General features: G+C 41.9%; 1 protein-coding gene across 6 annotated transcripts in view; it reads right to left on the reverse strand.

Moving 5' to 3' along the window:
• The window catches only part of GPR155 (G protein-coupled receptor 155), a 1,263,615-nt gene that overhangs the window by 1,020,176 nt on the left and 231,278 nt on the right, over positions 1-12,161 (reverse strand). For all 6 annotated transcript variants that reach the window (XM_069616249.1, XM_069616248.1, XM_069616250.1 and 3 more), the window contains one exon: positions 752-1,151. In XM_069616249.1, the coding sequence (XP_069472350.1) occupies positions 752-1,151 (400 nt within the window). The remainder of the gene's footprint in view (positions 1-751; positions 1,152-12,161) is intronic.

Below are 12,161 nucleotides of genomic sequence, written 5' to 3' on the forward strand. Positions count from 1 at the left end.
TGTGTTATAGCTACCTATGTAGAGGATATAGCAAAACTCAGGCCGGTTTGTAAAGGTTTACAAATAATAAATAAAGTGATATGAATGGGATTTAAGCGATAATCACATGAGATACCTTTAAAAGGCAATGCACCTGTGCAAGTTAATTTTTCGTGTTTTATGCTGCACACAAACCCAGTGTTACAGAGTGGAAGGATGGGAAAGGGACTGGGAATAAAGAAGGTACCCTGTACAGATCACGCTCCTCTGTGCCCTACTTTGAATTCACTGGGTGTCTCCCCAGTGTACAACATTCTGTTTTGCAGCTAGATTTGCACTTTATAAATCTCATACATACAGCATTCCTATTTCACATATTTTCAGAGATTTGACTGTCCGAGTGAGACCGTTTTAACATTCTAAAAGGCAGTCCTAGAACAGTCCCCCCAGAAGTATGCTTCCTCTGTCAACAGCAGCAGGTAGCGGCCACATTTATTTGTGCAGTATGTACATTCTTTGTTTTCACTATGATTTGGGATGCACATTTACAAGCACAATTTTCTAAACTAGCATTAGAAAAATTGCTGGAACATCTAAATCAAAACTTATTCCTCTCATTAACTCCCTTTAGGTTAGGAAAGAAATAGATGTAGTGCATTGATTGTACCACATACAAACGAAACAAATGTGTTATCTTTTCCAATTCATAATCATGTGAGTTTTATTTATGAAAGTAATCAATTAAAAAAAAGAAAAAAAATATTTAACTTACAATTTTGCTGTGATCAGAAGTAGAAGTGCAACAAATGCTGATTTGTCAAGTTTTTTAGTCTGGCTCACCATGGTGAGTCCCAGAAAGAAGAGTGCAGAACCAGAAAAGGAGCTGGCTAATCCATCAATGAAATTTTCCATGAACAAAGGAATCTTTTGACCGAGAATAAAATTGAAGCCAATTCCAATGAAGACCATGAGAATGATTGGGTTTTGAAACACGTGGAGAAGTGCATATCCTACTATTTTGATTTTGTTTTGTGAAGGAATAGGATGGTCCCTCCATTTCTGGAATTCACAGAAGATGAACCCAATAGGGTTTAACATCATAAGGGATACAGGAGCCACCAAGTAGATATATTGAAGATATTCTGGGTAAGTAGATTTATATAAAGCTTCAACTGGAAAACAAACAAAAAACAGTTATTCAAAAGGGTTTTCAAATTAGTTATTAAAAAGATTATGTATAATGCACATTTGTAAATACAATATACATTCATCGTGCTAGTAAAGTAACTCCAAAAAATGTATTGTTTTTGCTGAGGCCTTCAATCTATTTTTCTTTAAATGTTCAAATTGCCCTTCGCAGAGGTTTTGCAGTAATTTGTGGACAATGGCATGTTGGCAAGGATTCACTTCCTGGTATTACAGTTCAAAAGCAACAGATTGTCATTGACAGACTTCTCCTGGACAAGGTGTCTGTGACACTTGAAACTAAGACGTTCCAGTCTTGCTAACCTGGCTGAGTTTACAGATATCTAAACCTTTTACAATGCCAATAACAGAAACCACCTTTAAGGAGTGCCAATTACAATAAAGGCATGTATGTTTCACTGGAAAGGAGATACAGTGTAGTAACCAGACTCAGATCAGAAATTGTACATGTGTAATTATTTTTTATCAAGCTTTATTTCTCAGATTTCTATTTTGCCAAAATATCCATGACAAATTAAATGTATGCAATCTATAGAGAACATAAAGTACAGGGGAAACAAAAGATCCATACATACATTAACGGTCTGGGCATTGGGGGAGAGGCTGCAGGAGTCTTGCAGTATATTTGAAGGCTAGTATTACAATATGACTGATGTTGTTGGGCCATTTGGCATCAATATGTGAGCCTTCTGGTTTCAGAGAAGGTGTGGAGGAGTTGCAGTATATGTGTTCATGCTCTCCAAGGCAATAAATAAACGGGCACCATGTTACTAGGTATTTGGCATAGAAGCGAGACTGCAGCACCAAGATTTTTTCAATGGAGAGGATTTCCCACACTTTTATCCACCACCATCTCATCAGCAGCGCCTCTAGAGATTTCCAAAACTGTACTGCAAGACAGGCTGCGTTCAATAGTTGTGTGACTAAAGTCGCTCGGTGCCAAAATAGTGGATACAGCCCCACGTCGTTGCTGCTTCCCAGAACCAGCATGAGTGTATCCAATCAAAGGTGCACTCAGAGGATCCCTCCGATTCTAGCCAGGATCTCTTTCCGATAATCTGTCCTATCGGGCAATTCCACAACACGTGTCCTATGTTGCCTACCTCTCAAACATAGGGTCAGACATATCCGGAAATATTGATTGCGGTGTCAAGTACCATCTAATGCAGATTTTGTAGGAGTTCTCCCTTACATTTGTCCATCTAGAGCTTTTCTGCATTCACCCCCATATTCCACACCAAATTGCTATTGGAATCGGGAGACCCAGCTCGGTGTCTCCCATTTGGTCATGTATTGGTAAATCGTGCATACATCACAGTATATGGAAATAATTCCCGTCCGACTTGCCCAATCGCAGGCCTCGGGGGTGAGCCTGAACTGGGCCAGCAAGGCATGAGTGATTTGCCCATAATGATATCTCTCAGAGTCTGGAAGCCCATGCGTTGGAGAGGCAGAAAGGGGAAGAGCACTCCTGCACCTATTTACATCACCAAAAACTAAGATGTTACAGCAAAGCCATACCTTAAATATACCAATCTTCTTAATTTCTGTTAGATTTCTGCTGTGCCACAGTGGTTGTGCCAGTGTTGGCTTGTTATCCCATCCCAGGATTTGAGTCAAAGCCTTGCAAATCTGAGCAGTGTGTTGTGTCATGCGAGGAATGCGGTAACTCCCTTCCCCTTGTATAAAATCTGTATCAGCACTATCTCTTTTATCCAAGTCTGTTTGTCTTTAATGTGGGGCAGGTAGCCATCTCAGTGTAGCCAGTCATTACTAATTGGCTTGCCCAATAATAATGTTGAATATTGGGGAGTTCAATTCCACCCTCCCAAACTGAACATTGTAGTGTAGCCAGCACAATTCTTGGTTGTGTTACACACCCCCCCCCCAAGCCCCAAAGAAGCTCCCAAAGAATGGTACCTACCTTTCCAAATTCCGACATGGCAATCACACGTGGGGCACTTCAAAGGATGTATGCATGATTAGGAAGGGCATCTTGAGTGAATCGGTCTATGATGGGATGCAGATTAGGGTTGAGAAAGTGCAAGTGAGCCACCCCTATTTTTAATTTCAAATATTTAAAGCTGTACCTTGAGATATGATAAGGGCAGTCGGGATGGAGAGATTATGCCCCCACCCACTGTACTGGAAGAAATACACATTTTTGCCAATTTAGCCTGAGCCCGCTGAACCATTCATTGTCCTGTAGTTTTCTATTCATGACCGGATAGGACTGTAGCGGGTTTCCCAGAATATTAAAAGGTTGTCCGCATAAAACGATAGCATATCTTCGTGCCCAGTTGACCAATGGAATCCGAACAACGTTGGATCATCACAAAGCTGCATCGCGAGCGGCTCAATGGTCAGTGTGAACAGCAGGTTGGAAAGGGGGCATACCTGCCTGGGCCCACGTTCCAAGGGGAAAGATTTGGAAACCACCCCATTGACCCTAACCTGTGCAACACGTGACACAGAAGGATTTTGCCCAAGAAAGAACATTTTCACCATCCGTGTCCAATAAGCAGGCTGTGGACATTTTGTAATTTTACTATTTTGGCAATGTTGTAGACTTTCTTTCAACCACACATTTTCTCCTCTCTGCTTTGATGCTTGTTTCACAGGTGGATCACTAATTTTTAAAGAATCTTCAAAAATGTGTTTGCAATCACTCTAAATTTGTTGTAGAATAGAAATTTGGTGTATAGCATAGAAAAAGCCATGTTTGTTGATGAAACATATGCACGTGCACCAATTGGTTGATGTTGGATCATGCAATTGCGCACAATCACTTAGAGGTCTGTTCAATTTTGTCGACACAATAATTCATAATCAATAAACCATATATTTATGTTATCATGGAGAAGGTCCTTTTTCAATGGTCATAAAAACTGAGGGCACTGTGGGGGAATTTTGCCTTGTAATTAGTGACACTGTCTGGGGCGTCACAGTTCTTCCCTCATCTGTTGCAGCCAGTAAATAATAGGCCAATAACCAGAATCTTAATGAAAGAAAGCACATTTTCATTTATCTTTCGTTGGTGCAGTATACCCGTTGGAATGTGGGCTACATTGACCCACTCAGCAGAATTCCAATCCATAACTAGGCTGCGCTTCTGCAGTCAACAGCAAAATGGCTGTGCTGGCTCCTTGGATCACCATTGCATCAAAACTGCGTTTTGCAGTGACAAAAGGATGGCTGCACCATCTAGCCAAACACCTATTGGGCGAGTTAGAACAGGGAGCACACCGAGAAAGGTGCCAGCGCGTGTGTTCTTGTGTGCATCAAAAGAAGCAAATTGAAAAGCAGCACTGCTCGGCTGTTTGCTAAAACGTTCCCATTGAAAGGGGAATATTGTACATTAAAAAAGATGCGGCCCAGACGCTATTTCCATCAGTTCAACATCACGCTGCTTTCATCAATGAGGCCCTGCCATGCCCACCCATATCCAGATTGTGCACCAGCAAAATGGAACATTATCCCTGTATGACAGACTGTCAGCCAAATCTGAGAAATCAAAAGAAGCTTTATTTTCAGTCGCACAGGAAACCGCTTGACTTTTGAGTTACAAAATGTCAAATATCAATGCTGCAAAAGAGACTCTGGCTCACTGGGCCTATGTCAATTTCAATGGACCTGTGTCTTAAACAGATTGTTGCAAAGTGAAACTAACTAGGGCTGCCAAACAATGGGGGAAATTCAGAGAGAAAACCTTTTGAAATGGTCAGCCCAGCAGACTTCAACACATGTTTAAATGTACTTTTGCAAATAAAAAAAATACCTGTTTTTAAAGTGTATGTTGGATAAGGCCCTGCCCTTGCCTAGCAATGTAAAGGGGTGTGTGCTGGGAAACATATGGGATGTTTTATTTAACAGGCTGGATTCTGATTCAGAACAAAAATAAAATATGAAATAAAGACAGGGGTTGCCTTCTGAAAACTAGTCAAACAGATTTCTGCTTGGGGGGTTGCTAGCAACAGAAGGAGGCACAATAGATTCTAGAACACATGAGTGCTAATTGGGTATCCGGGATTCCATCGAATACAATGCATCGAATGCAAAAGCATCGAAAAAATGCTTTTTTTCGTAGGTCATTTTTTTTATATAATGGGTTCTAAGGGGTAAAAAAACAGGGTTTGGGGCACCCCCCTCCCCATAAAATAAAATGGAGAAAAAAAAATGAAAAAAATGCATTTTTTTGATGCATTTTTTTCTAGGCTTTTGCATTCGATGCTATCAATATAAACCTGCTAATTGCTACCTTGGAAAACTTTGGATGGACCACAAGCACTAAACAGCCTAGGCTTCTCAGACTTTTGTCTGGGCTTAGTCTCTTACAATAGAGATTCTGGGACATGGGAATGTGAAATAGGAAATCACACGTCCCCGCAATTTGTACTGGGAGCTTCAAAGCCAACTCAAGAGCAGGCCGCAGCTGACAGTAGGAGCGCCACATACATGGCAGCATCTACTGTGCTGGCGGATTCGGTCCGCACCTTCAGTCCACTCCGGACCAGGTCCATTCCATCTTCCTTCTTTCAAGCCTCTTGCATTCCAGCACCGCCTGGCATTGTGCTCACAGTTGCTGAACTCCTTGCACAGCAAGCTGCAACACTGGCCCAGACCCACTCCAGAACTACTGTAAGAATCCTAATACATCGGGATAGTAGCTTCACGGATTCCCCCTTCTCAAACAGGGGAGAAACTACCACACTACATCATTCCTGCCCTGAGGAAGGCCCCAACTACTGATGCCTGTTTTGGCACGCCGAAACGTGTTACCCATGTATTTTGTTCCCTTCTCGTTTGGAAGTACTTCGGGAACAAGCTCTTGATCTTTCCTACACGTTGGCAGATAACCATATGGCAGACAACCATATAAACCAAGTTGATTGATTTCGTTTCTACCTACCAGGGTAATTTCTATACACCCTGGTAATACCTAGTCCACAGGAACACTTTGTCTCCTGTGAGGATATTTTCATCAAATGAAGTTATTAAAAACTACCCAAACTGCTTTTTGATGAATATACCAGTCTTGATTTACTTATGTATGTATGTATGTATGATGAATGTGATGTTTTATGTCTTTTTCTTCTTTTGATACTTTTTCTTAATTTATGTAAAAATCAATTTAAATAACAAAATGTGTTTTGTAAAATAAATCTATTGTTTGTACTCTTAGGACTTTATCCTTTGGTTTTTGTTTCTGTGACTTTCTTTGAAAGCATATAACTTATACTAATATAGAGATTCAACCAAAATAACTGACAGAAATTAGGACTGTCACCAGCGTGGGTACCTCTTTTGGTTCCTTGTTTATAACGTGTTACTTGCCCCTGCCCATGCCTGCACACCTATTGTCTGTACACTTATGATAATCTATACTCATGTATAAAGTTATAGAATGTTAGGTTGAATATTCATCACTGAAAATCGTGAAAAACTATTAGACAGGTGAAACAAAGTCCTACAGACATGAGGGTGCGACTGGCATACTCTGCATAAAATATGTAATCTACCTATGTAATTTGTTAAGATGCTACAACTGTAAAAATATGCCATTTATGTCAAAACTGGGTTGGGGCAAAATTAACTGTCGGAGGTTCTGGACATAGTAAACCCACATCATAAAGCTGATGCCATGTCTCTAAAAGTCCAACCAGTTGACATGAAGGCGGTAATGATCACCACTGTCCAATCCAGTTGTTGGAGGCGTGCCTAGCTTAAGTCTGCCCCACCATATACATCCTATGATGTCACCATTCCTTATAAATAAGGGAGCCTGACAGAACTCTGGACACACTGTCTCCTGAATTTCCAGCACCTGCGTTCCTGATCTTCTACATTCATCTTGCCAGATTCCCGATTCCACTGCAAGGCCAAAGCATAGCTGACCCTATCTCAGCAAGGCCAAGATCCAGAAATAGCACTAAAAATCCCCCAAACCAGGGGAAAAGCTGTGGTACCCTTTTGGGGAGCATCCGTGACCAGTCAGGCTTCTTGTCCATTACCGTCATGCCCGCTGTACCTTTAGCATCCGGTGACCAGACTTGCCCAGCTGTTTGCTGTAAGGGGCGCCCGCCGTGCGGTGACCATAACCCGGTTGACTGTCCCAAAATCCCAAACTCAAATGTGGACTGAGTATTTCCCCATCCCATAGAAACATATAGCCTACCCCATCTTGCCATCTTGGTATTTTGTCTTTGTTCCATGCTCTAAGCAACCCTATCCATGCCTTGGTCATTTGTCACTAAACGATTCAACTCAGAAACACATTAAGTTCATGTTCTATGATGAAGACTAAATGTAATTTTTGTAAGAAGGTGAGAAACCCAGGGCATGATTTCACCTTCCCAAACATGAGTAATTCCATTTCTCTGTATACCGACTACTAACGTTGCCTCCCAATTAACATGGCCTATGCTTCAGTCTTTTTTATTCAGTGAATTTAGATGTCCATCTGAGCATATAACTTCTGCCGATGGGCAACTTATTATGATCTCTAGGCATACCACGCACTTCAGACCCTTATTTTGTCATTTTCTTAGGATTGTTATCACTATTGATTATGATCACTGCCCTGCTACATACTTCGACACTTAGTAGTCTGTTTTCTGTCCATGCATCTACCACTATTCTTAGTCTTTTATAATGACCCCATGCCATACCCTCCGAACCTCGGCATATTGCTTAATGTCCATGTATCAAATTTAGGTCGAATTATGGCCCCTTCACCATGCATATCAGATCCTTAGTACTCAGTATCTTTGAATATTGATACCATTCATGGAATGGTTTCTGAAACGGCATCACAAGCGCCCACTTCTAGATGTTTATTAGGTCAAACCGTACCATTAAATTCGGTCCCCACACAGGCTGTGTTTATATTCATACACAGCCTTTGTTCTGTGTGCCTTATCATATGTGCCCAATAGTGCGTTTTCTTCTTTATTCTTTTACTTGCTGAATTAGCACATGTGCGCGTCTACTAAGTTCCATCACCCTCAACTGAGAGCAGCCACTTTAGCTCCTTAGCCCTTTTGACGTTTTACATGTTCACAGTGAATGTCATACCAGGGTGCAAAATTTCAAGTTGTATGCCATTAGCCCCAGGCAAAGTCACTCGCTCACATTTGTGATAGAAATGCAAGCAAGTTTCGGCTCATCGAAAACCTGCATTTCTTGTTTGCACGCAGGTGCTTAACAGCTCACGTTGGACGACGTGAACTGCAGGTTTGAGTATTTTGGGTGAATTCACATTATGTCACGCAACGCTCTGTGCAAAATCGGCCTTTGGTGTGCAGCATGCCAGTGCGTAATCCATAAGAGGTGAAATATTTTGAATGTGTGTGTGGTGGGTGGGTTGACAGAACAACTCCAGATTCCGCAGAACAGGCAGAAATGCAATTGAGTGGAAAATCTGGAGGTTTTGCACTGCTGGTGTAAATTCTCTCCAGCTGCCTCCTGATCACACATCTCTCAACACTTCCTCTGCCTCTCACCTCCTGGGATCACAATTTCCGATTTCTCTCAGGAAGTCGAGTAGTTTGTCTTATGTTGCTTATCGTGCTACCTACAAAGATTTTAAACACAGTAATGTAGATTCCAGGAGTTTTAAAACAATCCTTTTAACCTGGATCCCTTGCGTAAGAGGAATATTTTGGATTTCAAATACATTTTCAGATATTACTGAATACTGCCCTACATAAAGCGTGGGTGCTTGAAACACGCTGGCCAATTGCGCCCATTTTTTTAAAATTAACACTGAATAATGAAATTATCTCTTGTAATTCATGCACACGTCCAATTTCTATTTCTACAGGGTCTGTGTGCTTGTTAATTGGAAACGCTCCAAAATGACAATTAGTTCCTGCATAAATACTACTATGTACCTATAAAGCTGAAAAGTAATTGCCTGATTTTTTATCTCAGATTCGTGCTGAAGGTACCATGGGGAAATTGAGGTAATGGAACAAATACACGGTAGACGTGTTCGAAACAAATACCTTTTTTGGGAAGAAATCCTAAATGCATGCCTGGATTTGGGAGACTCATGCCCAATTGGTAATTACAGACAGAACTGGAGAATTGTATACATCTCGGAGCTTGCTGCAATGGTAGCCTCCTGCAAGTAGAATCTTTCTTTAATGATGAGTTTGCAAAGCTTGTGTGAGGAGCTAGGAATGAGGCACCGACACACAGAGCTCATAGTGTTGGCGATACACTTCTATGAATGATAAAAGGGGGTTGGAAAAGGCTTTGTTGTCCCTATTCGCGTTTCCCTATCTCAACCAAAACTAAGGGTTTGTCCATTGTCAAGATGTCCAAAGCAAACATATCCTATACTATTCTGGCCCTCACATTCTAAAAGTAATTCTAAGGTGAAAGGGGTAATATCTTTGGCCTTGAAGTGCACAAAATGTTCAAATTCAAAAGAAAAAGGCGTAACTCCAACACAAAAGTTCTCAATGGGCAACGTTTGTAGTTCCAGGGAATTGCTCCCTTCCCCAGGTTTTCTCTATGCGATACTTAAAACTCCTAAGAGTATGAGCCTTCCTTGGATTTCTCTTGATCAACAAAACAAAAACTTGTATATTAAACAATGTGGCTGTTAGTCTCAATTTCACAGGATACCTGGTGTACTCCCCTGCCAGGTTTCTTTTACACTTTAATGCAACATTTTCTCACTGTCTTGGCTTTGCCTGGTGTCTTGTTCTACCAGGACTTTCTGATGTGATTCACTTTACACACTTGGCAATTTGCCTTTGCCTGGTATACTCCCCTGACAGGGCTTTTTATGCAACTTGCTTTACTCATTTGACTACTTGATACACAAAAGTACTTGGTTTGCGGGTTTAAAAACCGAATATCCACCTATTTTCGTTAGAATGACTTGGCTCCCCTCTTTGACAATCTTGGTTGTGTTTAATTTGGTTTATTTTCTCCCCTAGGGTCCCTCAACCTGTTACTCTTGTTCGCTCAGGATTTCCCATGGCCTCCTGAACATTCAGCACCCGTCTCTCTGCCTGTGAGCCTGTTTCTCTGGTGTGCAGCACTCAGGAAAGGTGCTTCCTCCTTTCCGTTGGGTGGCTTCTCTGCAGCTTATTTCTTGGGTTCTCCAACTGTGCCTGGGTTCTCAGGTGAGTGTCTCTGCCTTGCGTTTCTCGTTCGGCTCTCCACCCACGTCCAGGTGCTTGGATGCGGTTGTCTTTGCCACTTGTTTCTTGTTCGGCTCCCCATCTGCGTCTGGGTGCTCGGGCCGGCCGTCTATGCTGCTTGCGTCCCGCTCAGGGATATCGTTCCACTGCGACAGCCAAACCAGAGATTTACCAAAGGTTGATTTGGGCAGTGTGTCCAGGAGGTCCTCCTCCAATGATCTCCCTCTCGCTCTTGCCTTCCTTTGCTCTCAGCGTTCTCGACTTTAGGGGGCTCCTCAAGGCAGCGTCCCTCCCAGCCATGCAAAATGTGGCTTTTAAATGTCCCCATCAATTGTTCATAACGACTAGACCGTGCCTTGTTTTTTTCACATTCATGGATCTTCATTGATTTTCAGTTTTCTTGTTGCAATGCTTTCACATGCATAGAAATGGTAGTCAGTTCCCAGTAACCTATGCACAGAACATTCAGCAGCTTCCATGGGTGGATGAAGGGAGTCATGGAAATAAGCCATTAAGGCATGGGGAATGGAAGGGGTATCCCTAAAAGATCCGATGTTGGATCACCCCTCCGAGGGTCACCTCCCCCATGTGATCTCCCTCATACAGCCGCCACCAGGGTCAGTATCAGGTAGTGGCTGCTGCCACATGGGGAGAGGTTACAGCTGGTAAAGGAGTGATGACATCAGACTCATCACACTTGTTTCACATATTGGTGATGGAGAGTGACATTCAATTTCTCTGCTGGACTATATGACCGGGAACTATGAATCATCATCAAGCCCCTTCTTTGAGGGATGGGATGGAGGGAAGGATAATGGGGCTAATAAAAAGGCATGGTTACTAAACTAGCAAGGGAATGAGGAGAGGCATTACTGCGGCAAACAGGCTTCGGTTTTCTTTATCTATAGGTAATTACCAATGTTGGTGAGGTCTGAGCTGGGGTGATCGTGCCTGCAACTCCAAATGGTATTTGGGAGTAAAGGAGAGACCAACATGGAGGTTTACGTTACTGTCATTTTCTTTCATCCGCATAAAAGTATTTCTTGTTTGGTAGGAAAATCTTAAGTCGAAGTTTAACTGCAAAATGAACGGTTTGAAAAGTCTAAAAACATCCCATCATTAACATGAGTTACACACGCCAGTTGCGAGTGGAAATTATGCGCCCTGGTAATACTGCATATTTGACTGAATCAGGATGGTGCCCGCAATTACTTAATAGATATTTCCATGCAAGCCTCATCAGGCTTCTGAGCCCTCACGCCATTGTCGGCAACCAACCGACGTGGCCACTCGCACCCAGATTAACAGGAAACTACCATATGTTCATCAAGTGAACTAGTAACCTTCCAAGGGTAAGATTCCTCTACGTCAATGCTATGCATCAGATTCTTTCCGTTTGCTCCTTACCTTGAAACTATTATCAGCATTGATATGTTGTGACCCATTTCTATCTCCTCTTTTTTTTAACAGATTCTTTCCTCCCACCAAGTTATCAAAGTCACACGGCTAACTGTACATACAATTGCCTAACTGAGGATTCTTTACATATACATCTTTCAATTGCATGGAATGACAGACCCAGATTGTACTGGGACCAAATAATGTTTGGTAAGTGCTTTCCCGCCCTGGCTTTTCCTACCTTTTAACATAACATTTAAAGCACTGATGCAAAATACAAATACTAATAGGGTCTCCCTTCTCCTTTTCCCTTCCTTCCCCCTCCTTCTCCAATTTGGCGGGTCATTGCTTTCTTTATGTGTATGATCTAATAATTTACTTGAATTGTTCGGTTTCTTTAAATTTAACTTATTTTTTTTA

Source organism: Ambystoma mexicanum, chromosome 9 (assembly GCF_040938575.1).
Source record: "Ambystoma mexicanum isolate Mex_15411 chromosome 9, UKY_AmexF1_1, whole genome shotgun sequence".
NCBI classification, from domain to species: Eukaryota; Metazoa; Chordata; class Amphibia; order Caudata; family Ambystomatidae; genus Ambystoma; species Ambystoma mexicanum.